This window comes from Parus major, chromosome 2 (assembly GCF_001522545.3).
Source record: "Parus major isolate Abel chromosome 2, Parus_major1.1, whole genome shotgun sequence".
Taxonomy (NCBI): Eukaryota; Metazoa; Chordata; class Aves; order Passeriformes; family Paridae; genus Parus; species Parus major.
Window position 1 is genome coordinate 100,699,659 of NC_031769.1, and position 14,314 is coordinate 100,713,972.

A 14,314-nucleotide genomic window follows, 5' to 3' on the forward strand; every position below is an offset into this window, starting at 1 on the left:
AGCAATGCTTTTTCTAAATGACTGTGAGACCTCATTTAGATTTTTAATAAACAGTCACATTCTAATGAGGCCTTCATAAAACTGACTAAATATGTTTAGAAATCATTAGCTTAAATTATCAGTACAAAAGTCTCCTTAGGGAACCCTGCAGATTTTGTGATAAGATTTCTGGCAGATGGATTAGTGTAACAGCACAAGCTAGTTCTGAATTTCCACACAAGCAGTGTAAATGTGAGTGACTGGGTAACAGGCTACTAGATAAAGAGCTAAATGTCCCTCAGGTGGGTTCATTAAAGAGAGAAAACAATCAAAACACATTTTGGTGCCATTTAAATACCAGGTGCACAGCAGTCTGCAGGTGCCAGAAACACTGACAAGGGTCCCTCGCTGGAACACACAAGAGCTTAAAGGGATGTGTGGTTCTGACAAGTGTGCCTCAGATAATGACAGATATTGGCAGATGTACCCGGACCCTGCTGGAGGGTAATGCAGGGACTGAGTCATTTGCAGCAGGTGCCTGCATTAGGGACAGCCTCATGGTGATTCCTCCAGCAGCAATTAAAACAGTCCTGATGCAAAATGCTCCAGGGCAAGAAGCAAGTTCCTAGCACTGATTTAATGACTATCCAGCCTGTCCCAGTAAACAAATACACATACACCCCCTCAATGATTAATTCATGAAGGCCATACACCGTGTGGCAAAATGATAAATTTTGAAAATTTGTTTACTGAAAATGCAAAAGAATTTTCCTCCTTGGCTTACAATGGGTCAACACAGTTAAAACACAGTTAAAAAGTAAAAATAAAAAACCCCTATAAATCTTATACCAGTGGTAGCAATAGAAATAGAAAACTTCAAGTTTGGGAAGGTTATAAAGTTTGCCCTACAGGAATGCTACCAGAAGTCCATTAAAATCATTACTACTCAAGGTGGCACAGAGCTTGTGTTAGGGGTTGCGGGACAGATGGTGTATTTGTAATTTGCCTTCTTGTTGCTGATGATTCCAGCTCTGGGAGTGGCAGAAAAACACCAATGGAGGAGTGAGTGCATTGTTCTGTGGCTCATACAATTTTATTTCCATTAAAAGCTCATTTCAATTTCTGCTCTCTGATCTCACCTATGCTGGCCTCCAGAGAAAGTGAGAACAAAGTCATTTCTACCACTGACAGAAACAACAAAGCTGCAGATCTGTATCCCACTAGGATTCTTGCACCCTGAAGAAATCTCCAAAGTGGCACAAACCATTCCTTATTGCTGTGGGAATGTGCTGTGCACCTAAATGCTGTGAGCAGGGGCTGCCAGCACTGGTATCAAGACTGGTGTCTCCCTTGCTGACATCTGACAGTTCACTCTAATTGGTGCCTCCAAATACTGACTTTGGGAAATCAGTATGTGGTTCCATGCAGAATGCTGCTTTTGCTCTCAGGCTTGTTTATTCACACCCTGAAAACATCCCTTTTAAGTTGTTCGCTTGGGCACTTATGAATGTGTATAAAGCTTTAACAAAGAGGTTTGCTGGAGAGCTTTCTATTCTTACAAATTCATCCGTTTTGAATCAATACGTGACCATCCAGGTATTTCTACCTTCTTCCTCACTCAAGGGACTGCATTTTTAAAGCGGCCTCCATGATCCCTCTTTGTCTCTGCAATTAGTCGTACATGTGTTCCTGCAGCAGGTGTTAATTGCAGTCACAATCCCCATCTTTTTCACATCTAAAAATAATACTGGCACCAGATCTGTTAGCAGGCTTGAGCACACAGATATCTAAATGTTAGGATTTATATTATCAGTACACAAAGGACATATGGAAGAATCAACTGAGATTGTAAAACTGGACTTGCTCAAAAGGACTTTAAACTCACACCACATAAACAGTGCCCTCTCCTAATGCAAATGCCACAGGGCAGAGGGAGTATCAGACACTGCACCAGAGTGAAATTAAAAACATCTCTTAAAACCGTGCTGCTCAAACCAAGATGCATGCTCTTGGGTTCTTATTTCAACACTTCGATTTACAATAATTGCAGTAGCTCCCATAAAAGCAGTGGGATTTTTTTTTCATATCAAATGAAAGCTATATGCCACATTCCCATGCAAATTTTCTTGAAAAAAACATCCCAGATGAGAACTAAGACAGCAGTGCACAGACAAAGCAGTAAATGAAAAGACTCACTCATTGACAGTTGTGTGAAACGAAGAAAAAGGTTCCATTCAATACTTGTTGAAAACAAAATTAGACACAAAGACTAAGGTGGGAGGCCTGTTTTAGAAGTTACTAAGCAAAAAAGGGAAGTACACTGTATCAACCAGGTAACTCAAGATTTCCTTTACTATCCAGCTCCTGAACAACATCAACGAACAGTGCCCAAACGTGTAAAACTAATTTTTTCTGTTTTAATCCAGAAGGCTTTCAGAAAGGAAACCCCAAACAAGCTGGACCAATTTAGATGAAAATATCAAGAAGCTATTTCACAGTTTAACTACTTTTCTCAGACATTTGTTTCAGAATGACTCCCCCGTTTAGCTGTCCTTAAAAAAAAAGAGATTATTCCATACCTTGTCCCACAACAAATTCACTGATTTTTATTAAGAGAAATGGTATATCTGAGACATGTACAAACATATGACACCTCTGCCCTTTGTCAGTATTTGCAGACTCAGCTGTACAGAATGCAGCTTTATCAGTTACTTTTTCATTGTGCTAATGTTATCAAAGCCAAGCATCCAAGGCATGTTTAAAAATAATTGATAATGAACCTCTCAGCACAGGCAGTCATACATATTTTATGTGCTATATTCGGTATGGAAAAACCTTGTTGGTCTGTTATTTAATTTCAAAAAGCAAACACCTTGGATGTCTTTCATCTTTTTAAGTACAAAAACCACTTACCCTTCCCACTTCTACGAGATTAGTAACCATGATTATGCTGGCTGTGTTTTCATGCCATACCATTCTCCAGAAGTCATATATTGTCTCCTGCATTGGTCCTGAAACAATAAATCAAATAAAAGGTTACTATCTGAAAATCTCATGATTGGAAACTTGTCTCTGGGGAACTTGTGACTGTACACATATATTCATATCACTATCATCATATTTTTAATTTAGGGTCGGTCAATTTATTTTCTGCCATCCTACTTATCTGCATTTAAGTATTTTTCTCCTGAAATAGTGTTCTGAAAGAAAGTTTGCTCTCCAGCACTTAGGTATTTATCTCCATAATACCAAGAAGTGGAATTATAAAAAATGGATAACATCACTCTGTCTTTTAGCAATTGGATGATAACCTAGGGAAGGTGTATTTGGAATGAAATGAGCCTCACTGGACTATGTGGCCTTTCCTGGTTTCTAATATTTTGCTTAGTATACACTATCCATCAAATTATCCCAGCTCCTAAATTGTAGTTCCTGATGTGAGGCAGAAGTTACAGTTTTTTTGCTGCAGTGCATCACTTTACAAAACAGTAATTTGCAAAAATTTCTGCGAAGAAATGTGATTCACCATGGCAGCAGGTCTGCTGCAGTGCCTTCCCCAACCTGAGTGCTTCTGTTCATGAACATACAGGGCTTCCTCCAGCATCGTGCTGAAACTGGGTACCAGCTCACATGAAATGCTACAGAAATGTAAAATGTTGAGAAGAAACACATCTCTTTGCATGTACCTGGCCCTGTGTGTTTGTTGCCCACATGCCTTAGCCATGATGCTTGATGTGCCACCCCAATTTTAAACCAGTGCTTTAAAATCACTGAGCCAATAAGAGTAAACAATATAAACTATAAGCTTAACATCCATACTGAATCCATTACTGAACTGTCACATTGCAGTAAACAATTAGGGGCTTATTTAGAGGAATGACTTAAATCAGCTAAATGGAGAACAAATGGATAATGTATTGGCCTAATGTTCCTCTAGTAAAGAAGCCAACACTCTTCAAGCATTACCAAAAAATACATTGACAGTTTGGCACCCATGTTGTGTACTTTGAGCTCCCTTTGAAAATAAAATCTTCACACTGAAATCAAGTATTTAGTGGAAAATGTAGTAATATATTATTACTGTATTTTCCTGGCAGAGGGCTTGGACCAGATGGTATTTAAAGATCCCTTCCATTCCAAACCATTCTGTGACTTCATGACTCTATAATATTATAGGCAAGCCAAAACCAACTCACTAGGCAAATAACATCACAGTTATGACGTAACTTAGATCTGATATATAAGAAAAAGGTAACAGACTAAAACTTTTGAATTTTTAAAAGATTGTATTTATTTACAGCAATTCCAAATTATAATTTTTCCACCTATAATTTGCACATATCATTTAAAGAAGCTATGTATTCTCCCCCTTATTTTATCTGTCTTTAAAAATAATGCATATATTATGAGTTTCACAGGTCTCCTTATAGTTTTCATTTCCTTACAGGTTTCCTTGAATTGCTTTCATTGTTCATGCAACAGGAGAAAAAGTCACTTAAAACAACAGGAAGCTATGACTGTTAGAACACGAAAAATGTCAGAAGGTCTTAAGGGTAGAATTAACAGCAGAATCTAAAACAACAGTTTCTGAAATTACTAAATTCAAGCTGATGTTATGGCTGCGAAACCGAACACCTTCCCTTTCTTTTAATTAACAGCACAGCACAGGTGATACTTTTGTGAGATTTCATTCTGAGTTACAACAAGAGTTTAATCTCTCTCCATAACATGGAAATTTACAGCAAGTATTTTACTTCTACCTAAGTGTCCTGGATATGTAATACAGTCATGGTCCAAGTGCAATTTTGAATGTCACAGTAATATAATTAGTATATATTATATTGAAAGTTTAGCTTGTTTGTGTTTTAATATTCTAGGATTCAATGTAGCTTTCTTTGGCAATTAAAGTCACAACAGCAGTGGAAAGGTTTTGTGTCAGCCTGCCCTACCAATATAAGGAATCAGAGTATTCCACTCATTGTAGGAAAATACTATCTCTGTATAGCTTCTTCCTTCCTCTCAAATCTGAAACAAATATTTATCTGAATTACTATTGCTCTTGTCTTTCGAGAAGCATAGCTAAAAGTAGGATTAAGGACAGGTGGTTTTCCACAGAGTAGTGTCCTGGAAAAAGACTGCAAGTTCATACGTATTATTAACATTACTTCTGATCAAGGACAAGAAATAACACTGCTATTGCTTCAAGAATCCTGGTTTAATGGAAGAATATCTAGATGCATCCCCTGCATTCTGTATTCATAGGTCTTTGTGGTGTTTCAATAAATTTAATCTGAGTATATTTTTGGTAATGCTGCATGAAAGGTAAGAAAAGATCTTCTGTCTACACATGGTTCATACCCTTGCAAGAAGCCAGAATCTTTGAGAAATTGTGGGGGTATGTAGCAAATTTCTTTATGTATTAATTCAGTTTCCTCTGCCACAGATTCACTTGAGATACAAGACAGTTGGGCCCTACATTGTAACAGTCATTTCTTTTTGACAGCTCTGGGATAACCTGCAACAATTTAATCCTGATTTCTTTTTTCCCCACAGACTGCACAATTTGTGTTGTGATTTCAAGATTTCTACATTTTAAATCCAGAAATCACAAATTACAACTGAGAAAAGATTCTAAACTCTTATTTATTTCTGTAGATTTTGAATTTGTCATTCTCCATAAAGAAAATAAAGACAATAAATTATAATAAAATCTTCAGGGAAAGTATTGGTTTTTTGCAGGCCAGAGAAAGAGCTGAGCTATGACAAGTCTTTCAAGCTTGATTCCAAGTGTACTTCTAGAAGAAATGTCCTATTCTGCAGTGCAGAGTATGCTCTTGTCAATCTCACTATACAAATAAGACAATCATAATTAAAAGTGCAAGCACACAGGACTTCCTTCTGTCCTTTTATCTTCTGACATGTTTTCTTGCTTTTCAGGTCCAATTCTTATGTGTAGCCTCCAAACTTTTTTGACAATCAGGACACTGGGAAAAAAAACAACCCACCCCTGAGGTAGGTTTTGATCTACCTTAAAGTCTCAGAAAGTAGTTCTTATATATCCCATTTTTCTTTTCTTTTTGACATTTAAAAAAATATTATCTGACATATAAATAAATTATTACTTGTCTCCAGTGAGAAATGCTTTAGAGGCTAAGTAGGGTTGTGGGATTGATTGTCCTGAAGAACTGAACAATTCGATTCCAGAGACTCGTGGTAGGGGGAGAAAGAGCCTGTAATTGTTCTAAGCACCAGCTTAACAGATGTGTGCACAATAGGCAGAAAGGTTATTCTCAGCAGTTGCCCCCTTGCAGGAGAAGAAGGTCTGAAGAGAAGGTACTGTGCTACCCAACAGAAAGCCTGTGGCACACCCCATTAGCTCCACAATACAGTACTTGGTATCAAAGATCTCTGCTGTGAAAAAAAAAGAGCATCATACTGCAACCAGAAGATGAAAAGCAAAGGAAAATAAGAAAAAGAAATCAACCCTCCAAACCCCTAGCTAATTAAAAGCATTATTGAAAAATCTCAACAGAAACGATTGGTTGTATATATTACAACCATTGGTTCTATAACCAGCAGTAGTTAGTTGCTGCTCTGGGAACAAAAACATATTAGGAAATGGAACATCACACAGCTTTTATGAATGGTTTAGACTCTTTAAAGCTGCTTTTGTAACCAGAGTTTTCTAGCACCTCTATTTCTGCTTCCTATTGAGAGACCCACTTCTAACAACTGGTATTGCTGTTGGTGATCAATTTGTATGTGATGAACTAGCCCAGAATATAGGAAAAAGTGTTCAGATGTAGGGAATAAAGCAAGCACATGAAGAAACAAGTGCAGCCTGAATCCTGAAGCATACATAGCACCTACTCACACAGGACTTTTAAATCTATGGGTAATTTTTCAATTTCTAGAAAAGCAAGCCGCTTAGACAAGGAACAAATAGCTTCTAAAATATTTTTCTAGCATAGAATGTCAAATCCACAAACTAACATTTGGTCCACCTGAGACCAAATTCAGTGATAGATATTAAAGCTAGAAATGTGCAGAAAATGAACAGAAACCCTTAAGCTCCAAAGGCTCCCCAGGGACAGCGCACAGGCAGTGGGAGTCATAAATATGTGCTGATAGAGGCAGGGGACTGACATGATGCAAGACCTATACCTGCAGCAGTTAAATTCCATCTTGAAAAGAGAGCAGAAATACCCCTTACAGTGAGTAGACTCAACCACACTGCATGAGGAGGTGATTATGAAATGGTCCCTTCACCTACTGGTTACTGTGGTTTCTGGTAGCAATGGTAACTGCCTTCACTTTTTACTGAAGCAAAACCTGCTGCTTGCTGCTGTGGCTGCCTACAGCTTGACTACTGAAAGACACTTAGCCAAATATGCCTACTTAGAGGGAGCTGCATTTTAGCACTCATTCTTTTACTATGTATCTTTTCTTCAAAATGAACTTGAGATACAGTGAGTGTTGGCTCATTAAGAGACAAGTCTGCACGGCAACAACAATAACAACGAAAGTCCAAAAACAATGATTCCCTTTGCAACTACAGTGTCAAAACGCCCAAACCCATTATGTAGCAGAAATTGTATAAAATACAGTCAAAAACATAAAACCAGAGGGGAATAAAATACTGGGAGAGGAGACTACAAGGTAGTAGATTAAAAAGTTCTTGAAAAGAGAAAAAGAGTTAAATAACTCTCACTCCTAATAAACCTTCTGGTATGGATGTAGCCATTAGTAGGAATTTTTTTTTTACAGGAGGAAGCAAACTTTCAAATTTGCACTGCCAGTCCAGAGATCTGATAATCTGTAAGAATATGTTATTTTCTCTTAACCATGCTAGAATTTGGAGATAAATTCCCCTGCAGAAAAATGTATGTAACAAACTGCAGCTAGTTGTAACTTTACATTCTAAATGTCTCTGATTGACGGCAAGGGAACATCTCCCGTAACTGGAATACATTTTTTCCCTACTGAATAAGGTAATGTGTCCAAGATTTTCCCAACAGGAATTTGCAGGTGCATCATTATGTGACCAAGTTTTCATGACTGTTCAGTTCTGTTAGTCTCCCAATTACCTTATGCGAAGATCATCACTGGTCAGCAGCTCTGCAAATCTGGACCCCCATAGGTGACCACGTGTAGGCTAAGGAGTCTTAAGATTGAATTCTCCTTCTTTAGAAAATAACCTGTCTTCATCTTTCTATCTAAAATAGTCAGCTTACTATAAAGAAAAGGTACAGATCCCAGCTGTGCTGACTTAGCCAACCTGTAAGATAAACTGCTGGTTCAGTGTTTTTTATAATTCCATGGCCACACAGCAGGACAGCTGTTGCTGAATCATCTTCACCTTCCCAAATGAGCTGGTTTCAGAATGGAAGACACTGAAGATCTGCTCAGCTGCTGATAACCAAATTTGTCAGGAGCAGTCTTCACCATAGTTGAATAGTTATGGTAGCATGTGTTGAACTTTCACTCATGCTTCCAGGAGCTCTTAGGGATTTAATGCCTCCATGAAGTCCAGAACAAAACTCTGCTATAAAAACTTCAAAAACCCAGGCAAAGATTATATAGTTGTGGTGGTTTCACATTGATTGACATTTGGGAAAGGAGTAAAAAAAAAAAAAATCCCACTGAAGCGATTTCTTTAAGAGAAGCAGCTGTGCCTGATACAGGCCAATAGCTGGCCAGTTCTGAGAACCAACAACATTTTGCACCATTAAGAAATTAGATTTGTGTCTGTGAATTCCACATTTTAAAAATCACAACCCTGGGAGCTCTTTCTCTTTGCTTCTGGCCTCAAAAGGTAGCAGAGCTCTGGTGAGGCCGGCCCTGTTTCCCCATGGCCTGTGCGGCCTGGGGGAGGCCGGGCCCGACCCCAGCGGCTCCTGGGCAGGGGATGGAGGCTGTGGGACCCCAGTCCCAGGCTGGGCTGGGTCATGGCTGCTGACATCTCACCGACACTAAAGCACCCCTGCCCTGGCCTGCACAGACAGCTCCAGGCCGAGCCAGGACTGCCCACCCCTCCCAGCGGCTGCCGGCAGAGGGAAGGGCCCAGCGTGGCCTGAAGTCCAACACCGTGACTGCCGTGGCACTGGGTGAGATATTGACCCTTTCACTGCACAGATGAGACCTGCAGACCTTGTTCCTCTGCCCAGGGAGAGAAAAGGACAGAGTGACAACATGTAGAAAGACAACATGAAAACACCAAGGTCAGTAAAGAAAAGAGTCAAGCCCCAGATGGAAGGAGGATGAGGAGATGCAGAATGGGCTGAAATATTCTCTTGGTAGGGCCATGGAGATGGACAGTGATATACTGAAAGCTCTTCTTTAATTCATGAAAAAGAGTATGGGGGGATGAAGTATTCAAACTGTAGATCTGAGCAGAGGCATCCAACGATGAAGCCAAGCAGATGTTGGAGTAGCTGTGATCCCATGAGACGCTTGAACAGAGAGAAAGATGAGAGCTGATGAAGACCCTTTGCCCCAGGGAGAGAAGAAGACAACCTCTGTTCCCAGAGACTATCACAGAGACAGATGAAGAAAACCTTTGCCTCTGAACAACTCATCCTTAAAATAATACCCCATGAGTTCATGGCCCATGGACACACCTCTAGGAGGGCTGTGAAAATGAGAGGAATGTCACAATGCAGCATTTTTGCCTGGGCAGTTGCTATTCGTGGAAATGAAAAGCCATGAGAAAACTGTTTCTTGTGGAGAAGTCTCCATGGCATGACAAGAGAAAACTCCTCTCCCTACAAGAGCTGAAAGACTATTGTATAGCTGGTACTCCTTTTGCATCCCATGTTTTGTTACTACATGGTCAGTTGGGTAGGGGGAGGAATGGTGTTCTGGAGGTTTTATTATGATGTTTCTTATTCTTGTAGTCCTGTTAATAAAGTTGCTTTATACCTTTTAAGATTTAAGCCCTTCTCCTAATCAATATCTCACAGTAAGAAATGAGTAAGCGCCCTGGTGATTTTAGCCAGTGCTAAAACCCGCCACATTATTTGGTGCATTGGCCAGGAAACTCAAATTGGCAAATATAAACCACTACAATAGTCTTTTCTCTCTCAAAATAGGTTTAGACATTTGTTTTCTACTGTAACATATACACTTAAAGGTTTATGCAAAAGCATTTTCATAGGCACAGTATGTTTGTTCCTATTGTATGAACAATTTTGATATCTGAGATAAAGCCGAAGTCAAGGTAACACTACACCATATGGGCCCACTGCTCACCACTAGCTATCAAAATGCATAAAGATCAGTCTTTTGTGTTTTTAGGTCTGAAGAAAATAATGATGAAAGCAAATCAGGTCACATAACCTGGCCATCTTCTAAATGCTTTAATAAAGTCCTCCCAAATCTGTTCCACAAAATAAAACAACATTAAGGGTAAAAGGTAGACAAGTGCCATCCACCTGTTCACTTTTACTGAAGTCTCCTCCAGGTTTATCACTGTAACAATTAGCACACTAAAAAGCAATAGATATTTGTACTGGCAAAACCTGGCCACTAATGCTTTGGTGTTATTTATTAATTGCTAGTTTCTAGCTGCCATACACATTTTATGCACTAAAGAATCTCAATGAAAGAAACAAAACCCATGTAATGAGCTGAAAAAACCATGTTTTTGCTTTTATCCCTTTATTTCATTTGAATTCATATTTAATTCCAATGTTGAGTGTGATGACATTTGAAAAGCACTTTCTAACTTTAGCCTTACAAGTATTAATTATTACATAATCCTCAACAGGGCTACTTTGTAATTATACAGCTATGCTGGATTTCCTGATAAAATTTTCCTTACAAATGTCTCTTGCCCTGGAAAAAATATAAATAAATAAACTTGTGGATGGCTTACCAATGAGGCTGGTTGCCTACAGGTATGTTAGACCACTAAGGGTGCCTGAGGCTATGGCTGCTCTCATGGGAGGTATGGAAAAATTCTCTCCCCCAGTCTTAAACATTATTTTAACAATTCTGCCATTGTAGTAGACTGAGTGGTTGCACAGAGAGAAGCCAACTGCTTGCAGAGGCAGTAATGACCTCATAGCTGAGAAAAGATACAATTTTGTAAGCAAAAATTCTGCTAGAACTTAATTCACAAGCAAATAAAATTGTTTGTTTTCTCGTAACACTAGTTTTAACCCAGAACATACCATGCATATCAGATATATCTGAGTTGCAGCCATTCTGCCATTTCTTTTTTTGGCCTTTTGCAACAATACCACCTTATAATGCTTACCTACAAAAAAAAACAGTATGCAGCAACACTGTTCCACAGTAAGTAACCTAAGCTATACTCAAATGGGTTAATAACTGAGATATGAATTTAAAATGCACTTTTCATTATTTACTTACTTAGATGGATTGTCAATAAGAAACAGATCTGACTGAATCCTGTTAGCCTGACATTTCCAGTAAACGCTGCTTATGTGGCAAGCTGAAATGCTTTAGTGGGACAAATCCTGCCCAGAGTAGCTACTGGCAATGTAGAGGCTTTCTACTCTATCCTTTGCTCTGGAAAAAACACAGCTTTCTCTCATTACCAGCAAAGGGACAGCATAGTGAATAGTAATTGGCTGATTTTCAAGCACTGAAAACTGAATCCTACCTGCTTTGAGCTAGCCAGTCAGCCAGCCCTGCTGCCTGCACACTGCTATATGTGAAAATTGGCTTTCACAAAATGAAATGTTCAAAGTGCTTTCAAGTCTCATTAGCTTTCAACAAGGCTTAGATTACTAAGTGACTGTGGAGCATGTGGAAATTTTATGTGTAGCTCCCACAAGACTGACCAGTGCTCTGGCTGGCTTTCTATACCACCTACTCCTATATTTAAAGAGTCAGCACTAGACCTCTTACAGGAAGAAGAATAGGAGAAGATTGACTTGTAAATTCTCCATCTCTTTCCAAAAATAAAAAGAAAACAAAAACATTGCTATTTACAATGTACAGTAGTGGGGAGCCAGAGTCCCACTGTTTCATGAAATAATGCAAGTGTTTCACAGATATTTAAAATAAAAAACCCCCTCCATTCTGAATTCCCAGTTTAATATAGAGATACTTAAAAATATTATCCTTTGAGCAATGATAAAACTGATTACTCCAGGGATTTTTTCCTTTAAAATTGCTCATTTCATAAAACTAGATAATCAGTTTGAAAATGCCTATTCTCTAAGCATATGTATATTCACATACACATCAACTGTTGGCTAGAGCTGGATCATTTCTCTTGCTGGCATTTCCTCTCATCCTTTTTTGAAACGATTCTGTGGCTAGTCAGATGGAGGAATGTGGTATTTATTCTCTGGAATATCATATGGCATTTTCTTTTCTTTATTGATACAGATCTAACTGGGCTGGAACAGTGCCCATCTCAATTATTTTGCCTGCATTATGGTACTGTCTAGAAATCCCAGTCTGGGACTGGAGCTCCACTGCAGCAGAAGTGCATTACATATGAAATGCCCATGAATACACAAAAGATGTTCATGCCTCCCACAGTCATAAGCCAAACACACCTTGAAAGACAACAGAAGCAAGGTAGGATTTGAATGAACTGAACAATCTTGGTAAAATGCACAGCAACCACAACATGACAGCTTCTACCATTCCTGAATACCTGCTCCTGCTCCATGTTAGTATTTCCACCATTTTCAGAAACAAGTCATTGCTGAATGTTTTTCAAAGGCTGTGACCACACTTTATTTCTGCACTCTTGACAGGTGCTATTTAAGACATTTTTATACCGCTACAGCTAATGCTGCCAGCTAAGTTTCAATATAATAAAGTGTTACACACTTATTGATTGACATTTCTCCATGGCTGGATTTCCAATACTAGTTCAGTTTGTTCTATTTGAACAAAATAAAATGAAAATGTCATATGGTTTCCCAAAGAATAAATAGTACATTTCCACAACACCTTTTGACTACCCACAGAAGTACTGCAGACTGGTAACAGAGGAACTGGCAGCAACAGAAATTGTCCAGATTTAAACAGTTAGCCTGAGATGAGACAAAGCTGAATGCAATAAAAGTGGTGTACATAGTACTACTGTCCACATATGCACCCTTATGCCACTCAAGAAAGTGGCTTTTTCTGATCTTAACTGCAGGAAACTAAACTAAAATAAAACAACATCAAAACAGTGTAGTTTGTAGTTTAATGTTGTTTGTCCAGTCTAACCAAAGAACCTTTCTTTCATATAATTTGTTTGCCCCACAGAAGAGATGTTAAATGGTCTGTTCCTCTCATTAACATTCTCTCAGACTGTGCAAATCTAGTATCTTCCAAATTCTGAATTATATGTAGCACGCTCGGGGGTTAGGAATTCCCTAGAGAGGGCTATGTGGGATACCTGAATAATGCCAGAGCCTTGAATCTTTACCTTGCAGCTTTTAAGACAGCACTGCTAGACTTGGAGAGAGTGTGCCTCAGTTTCTTCTATGAAACAGGAAAAGCTTTGAATAATGTAATTGTAACTAGAGGCCTTGATGTATTTTCCCAGAGTGTACTGGCTACAGAGAAGTAGGTCTCACTCATGGACCTTCTTTCTCTCTATGTACTACAGATATTTTAATTGCTTTATTACAGTCAAGCATGTTAGAAGAATGATAGGTGACCCATCTGGGAACCTGAGATACAAGTATGAGCACATTCAGATGGAACAGCAACGAGAGGTATTGGCCTTCTGCCTGAGGTCACAGCTCTGACTGAAGGGTTATTCCAGGAGGCTTGAGACCATGGTGCAAACCTGAGCTGTCTTTGTGAAAGCAGTCCAACACAAAGCTTCAGTTGCTGAATCAGTGTTTTCCACTAAGAAAGATGTTTTTGTCTCTAATTTGTGCATTCTTCTCAATAAGCGTGATTTGCATCATGGAAATATGAATACCTATTAATCACTCATTCTAAATAGCTCATCTGAGCTTGGAAAGACAAACACATACAGATTTATTTTTTTTTGTAAAAAAACATGCTGCATCTAACATTTCCAAAGCAAAAATCTTAAGTAATTGACTTCTTGGACTAGGTTCTTCATATCAACTTGTAATGCAGAATCAATTTTGATGATGGATGAGAAGTTTAAGATCATTTTATTCCCTTCAGCAGAAGGTTCCTTAGGGAATGGACAAAAGAACCTAATTAGTCTTTTGCGTTTCTACTTTCTATTTCCATGTTGAGTCAATCATAAGCATCAGATTGTAATAAAATCATCACTATTCTCTAGCTCAAAAATATGAGTTCATTTTGGCTACTTGTTTCTTTTCTTTTTCCCCAAGGACCTTATTGTGAAGGAATGTTGCTCATGCATGTGAGT

General features: G+C 38.7%; 1 protein-coding gene across 11 annotated transcripts in view; it reads right to left on the minus strand.

Moving 5' to 3' along the window:
- PTPRM (protein tyrosine phosphatase receptor type M) overlaps positions 1-14,314 on the minus strand; it is a 441,320-nt gene that overhangs the window by 31,251 nt on the left and 395,755 nt on the right. For all 11 annotated transcript variants that reach the window (XM_015618484.3, XM_015618479.3, XM_015618477.3 and 8 more), the window contains one exon: positions 2,893-2,990. In XM_015618484.3, coding sequence (XP_015473970.1) covers positions 2,893-2,990 — 98 coding nt within the window. The remainder of the gene's footprint in view (positions 1-2,892; positions 2,991-14,314) is intronic.